The sequence below is a fragment of the Fukomys damarensis genome, unplaced genomic scaffold (genome assembly GCF_012274545.1).
Source record: "Fukomys damarensis isolate Sample0158 unplaced genomic scaffold, DMR_v1.0_HiC HiC_scaffold_4, whole genome shotgun sequence".
NCBI classification, from domain to species: Eukaryota; Metazoa; Chordata; class Mammalia; order Rodentia; family Bathyergidae; genus Fukomys; species Fukomys damarensis.
In genome coordinates this window covers 9,704,345-9,709,538 of record NW_022900916.1, presented here as the reverse complement: position 1 = coordinate 9,709,538, position 5,194 = coordinate 9,704,345, and the positions used below count along the sequence as shown (strand labels likewise).

General features: G+C 39.4%; 1 protein-coding gene across 10 annotated transcripts in view; it reads left to right on the top strand.

The window, feature by feature from the left end:
• The window catches only part of Srpk2 (SRSF protein kinase 2), a 232,652-nt gene that overhangs the window by 157,430 nt on the left and 70,028 nt on the right, over positions 1 to 5,194 (top strand). For 6 of the 10 annotated variants that reach the window (XM_010634020.3, XM_019208926.2, XM_010634024.3 and 3 more), the window contains one exon: positions 1,206 to 1,360. In XM_010634020.3, coding sequence (XP_010632322.1) covers positions 1,206 to 1,360 — 155 coding nt within the window. Of the gene's footprint in view, positions 1 to 73; positions 150 to 1,205; positions 1,361 to 5,194 lie in introns of all 10 variants that reach the window. The other 4 variants (XM_010634021.3, XM_033756637.1, XM_010634023.3 and 1 more) reach the window with 1 other exon arrangement.

Genomic DNA, 5,194 nt, shown 5'->3' with positions numbered 1-5,194 from the left:
GGGGGCAGGCAAAAAAAAAAAAAAAAAGCCACTTTGCCTTGATAACACTGATATTTCCCTTGCTCCCCACCAGGGTTACCCCACTTCTGCCTGCTGACACTGCTTCTGCAGACACCCTCATCTCCCCAGTACCCCTTCTCCTCCCACAGGTATCTGTTCCCATTCACTTTTCACCCATAGTGCAAGGCCAGTTCAGGGACAGCAGAGGTACTCGTTAGGATGGCAGCTTAAGTGACACGTGTGCTTCTGGCATCCGAGTTGAGACATTAGGTTCATGTTTTCCCCACTGGGATATGGTTAGAAATAGCATTTGACTTTTTCAGAGCTGGAGACTACATCCGGGACCTTGTGCATGCCTGGCAAGTGCAAATTCTGGGCTACACTCCCACCCCCCAAGGCAGTTACCTTAGATAGTAACTGCAGGCTTGACTTTATGGAATCCCACTGTGAATGTTTCACTTCTGAGCAAATGTAATTAATATGTGTGAATTATTCTTGATATTTCAAGGTTTGCCTCTTTAAGCCCTCAAACTTTTTTCTTGTCTTTTCTCCCTTTTGTAAAAGATTATATTAAACATCATTTTGCCTTTTTTGGGGGACAAGTTTGTATAGTGTACAGACTGTATTTGTACTTAACTGATTATGGGTTTTCAATTTCCAATTTTGGATAGTGTTCTTCATAAGTAAGATAAATATCAGTTCTTAAATGAAAATAACTATACTTTAGGTAGATTATATATTAATCAGCTTTTATGAATCATTCTGGAAACCTAATCTTATTCCTGCTATTTCTGTGGGAAGGGAATTCTGATTTTCACATAAGAGAAACAAATCCCCTTTAAAGATTGAGGGCTGCTTGCACCCGTGTTTTAAAAATCTCTGTAGGATGTTTTCTAACTAATACAGATGTATGTCATAGGGTACTTGTTCATTTCATTGAAATTTCATAGCATTTTCAAGCCTTAAGAAATATTGAAACTTTGAATGAAAATATATGTATAAAGTATTCCTCAGTTCATAAGGGTAGCCCTTCATCTGTATATTAAAACATACTTCAGTTCATCTAAGATGAATGAAGTGACATTAATCAGCATTTCTTACTGTGTGACAAGTCTTCATTTTTCCCAAGTTCGGAAACTTTCAAATGTTTCCATAATGCAAGATTTACTTCTGTGTAAATAGAAATTTTCTTTCCACTGTTTCAGGCCGGAGCCTCAACAGAAAGCTCCTTTAGTTCCTCCTCCTCCACCTCCTCCACCACCACCACCACCACTACCAGACCCCACTCCCCCAGAGCCAGAGGAGGAGATCCTGGGATCAGACGATGAGGAACAGGAGGACCCTGCGGATTACTGTAAAGGTGATATGGCGGGCATGGTGGCATGAGTGTGTTTTCCTCACTGGGCTACACAGTAGTTGGGTTGCAGACTGGGTGAGGGGACTTAGTCATGTACATTACTTGGTCTTTATTAAATTAGTCTGCCTGTTCATTGACTATAGAATGGTATTAGGAAATATACAATATGAGAGAAATTTGTAAGAAAATATGTGTATACTTGCTTTTGAAAGCATTTAATCTGGTACAATTAAAAATAAAAGACAAAAACCATCTAAGAAGAGCATAGGGAGTAGAATGTACCAGGCTCCTACAGGCAGCTAATTATAACTCTTGTTTTCTGGCTGTTAGCCTACAGGGAACCATTGCCTTCTCTGTGTAGCATTGAATTACATAGTATTCATTGTCTGTGGAATGAAAGCATGCACATTTGTCTACAGAGAGCGAGAGAGAGAGAGATTTTCCTGGCATTGTACTAAATGAAATTTTGCTGTTGTATGGTTTGGTGAATTTTATTTTCAGTATGATTTCACAGAATGCATAGGTGTTTTTATATTGAAGCTTTGTTAAGACCAAAACTACAGAAAGTTCTAAAGGTGGTGAAAATACAGAGCAATATGATCTAGATATTATATTTTGTATAGACTGGATTCTGAGAATCTAGGAGAAAAGGTAGTTGCTCTGTCCATCAGCTGCCTGTTTCTTGGCTTACTCATTTGGATTTTAATTCCCTGGAATTCTGAGCTTCTGTACAGTTGAAGAGATAGTTTATTTGCCTCAGAGTTTTAAAAATTGTCAGTCAGATTCCATATAGCGTAATAGTAGATAATGTACACATGAAGAGACCATAAAACATTAAGAAATCTTTGGGCCTGTAGTTTCTTTGTAATTTATCTAGTGGATGCAGGTCATTTATATGTTAGTTTAGAACAGTGTACTTGAGTTATCTCTTAAGGGGAAGAGAAAGTTACAAAAGTATGAGAACTAAACTTGTACTCTAATTCTCCTGTAGATACAGGTGCCTACCTGGAAGAATGAGTTTTCTCCTTAGAAAACAAAGTGTGCATCTTAACCTTTATTTTATAAGTAGTGGATATGACTGCAGAGCGGTTTATGCTGTTCAATAAAAGATAGCAAGACAGTTTGGAAAGGGAAAAGTGAGTGTTCCCCATCTTCTCTTTCAATCTGTATTTCTTGGCTCGGAAATTAAGTTGTTACATGAGGAGATGCAGCCTTCTGCTTTTGGGTTTTGCTGCTTAGAGGAAAGCATTAGTTTGATCTGTAGGAACCATTCTTCAGGAGCTATTCTCTTCAGTATAATCTCTGCTGCTCTCCATCAGGCTCTCAAGATGAGGGTCAGAAGTAGCCGTTACTACTTTCATTTCCTTACCTTCTCTGGGGGCCAGCACATACCATCCCCAAGTATAAGGCTAAGAATAAAGAATTCCCCAGGCAAAGTTCTAGGTACTTTTCCCTGAACTACCAACATTTTAATAGTATTAAAGTCTGTCTCAGTGGGGCTTGGTAGAGAAGGTTTTTGCCCTCCATTTATGCTCACATATGCTTATACATTTGTGCTCACTCATTCTCTTCTCTCTCATCCTTAGATTTTGCAAATATTCTGTGCCTCTGGTTAGCACTACATATACCAATTGCCATACTCTCTGAATTTTGTGGTATAGACCAGCATAGTTGTCTAAGATAACTGACATAAGTGTGTCCAAGGAGTCTGTGTTAATCATATTTCTGTTGTGCTGACAGAAATACAAGAAACAGTACGTTAAAAGAAGGAAAAGGTTTGTTTTGGCTCAGAGTTTCCATTTTCACACTGTGACTGCTTGACCCTGCTTTGGGACCATGACAAGACTGTACATCATGGATCTGTGGTGGAAAAGCTACACACCTCATGGTGTCTGGGAGGCAAAGAGAAAGAAGAGGAAGCTGGGGTCTTGGTATTCCCTTAAGGGCATGCTCCTAATGCCCTTACTCCATCCACCCGGCCTACCCTCCTAAAAGTTCTACCACCTCCCAGTAACACCAGAGGCTGGCAGCCAAGCCTTTCACACATTGTCCTGTAGTGGGCATTTAAGAGCCAAACCAGAAAAGAGTCTAAGGATTTGAGTGGGAATGTCTGCAATAAAAATGTGGCTTGCAGGCCAGGTATTTAGCTCAGTGATGCCGTGGCCTGCCTCAGAAGCTCATGGTCCCAAGTTCAATCCCTGATACCAAAACAAAACAACAACAACAAACAAAAACTGTGGCTTTCACATTTTTTTAATGGATAAAAGAGAGCTTTTTTCACCAGAATTTGTTGGGTTTAAGTACGGTAATGACAAATAATGTTTTATTATCTCTGAATACTTTAGTATATTTGCCTGCAATTACATACTTCAGTAAACCACAATGCAGCCATCCAGATCAGGAAGTCAATGAAGATGTGTTAGTACCACTTAACCCTCAGCCTCCATTCAGAATTTGCCAGTTTGCCATTTTATGAGCGTGTGGTAGAATCATATACTCCATTTTGTTTTCTTGCCTCTTTTAATCTTCTGATTTGGAAGAGTTCTTCAGTATTTTCTTGACTTTCCTTTCTTGACATGAAGATTGTATGCCAGTTGTTTGTGTACTATTTCTCAGTCAGAGTACCTGGGGACGCAATGCCGTGTTCTGCTCTGCTCTGCTCCTGTATCCTTTTCAGGTGGTTTGAGATTTCCACTTAGTCCATTAGAGGCAATGTCAATTAACGTGATGCCTTTACAGTTACTCTTTCTCCCTACCAATTAATAAGTGTTCTGTTGAGGGAATTATTTTGAGACTACACAAACATCTCGGCTAATACACCACCCCTCCCCCACCCTACCTAGCTGTCTATCTCACCCTCACTTCACTCATCATAGATTTCTGTTTTATGCAGTGATTATACTCCTTACTTGCTCTCTTTATTTATTTTGATGCTTGGATTTACCCTAATCTGTCCTTTAGGAGACCCTTTAGTTTGATTCTGAGCTCTTTTGAAATGTCCCATTCTTCAAACACTTCTTTACTTCAAGTACAATAAGATGTTCTTGGTTAATCTTATATTTCTCTACTTCAGCTCTGCAGTCAAAGTATGTCACAGGACCCTGGTTCCTGTTAGCGAAGAATAGTATTTAGAAAGGAAGGTCTGGGCATTAGGTATGTTTATTACTACTGTAGTAGGGTCTTTTTTTTTCATGAAGTTTATTGGTACTTATTAGGTATACAGTACAGTGACATTCGTCATTGGGATTTTATACCTTTGCATGATGTATCTTGGTGTATTAGGGTCATTGTAATTATCTCAATAGTAGTAATTACTCCTTTTGCTTCCAGATCTTAGTACCGAGCTAGGGATACTCTTCCTTTATATTTATTTTTCTATTCATCTTTGAATATATGGAAATCATGACTTTAATCTGATATCTCTCATTTCACTGTAACACCAGAGAATTCAGCCCAGTTTTCTCTTTCTACTTTTTTGTAGGGTTGTTTTTTTTCTTCCTCTGAATATAAAAGACCAGGCTCTCATTATTGCATTATGTTTACTTAGCTGATTAATTTCTTCTAGTGCCTGATGAGCCACCAGTTGCATTCACCACCATTTCTGTCCTCTTACTCTTCCTTCCTTACCTAGCTTGTGCTCTGGCATCCTTTGTTGCCTGGCCCCGCCTAATAGCTGTTGGACTAGTTTAGGAAGCAGGATAAGGAGGGTCAGCCTTCCCAGGCTGGGAGAATGTTTTGCTTAGACTGGACATCTTGTCTTCTGTCACTCTGCTGTTCTCTTGTTTTCTTTTCCCTTACTAGTGGAGAACCTCTGCCCTGCTAGCCACTTCTCATTTC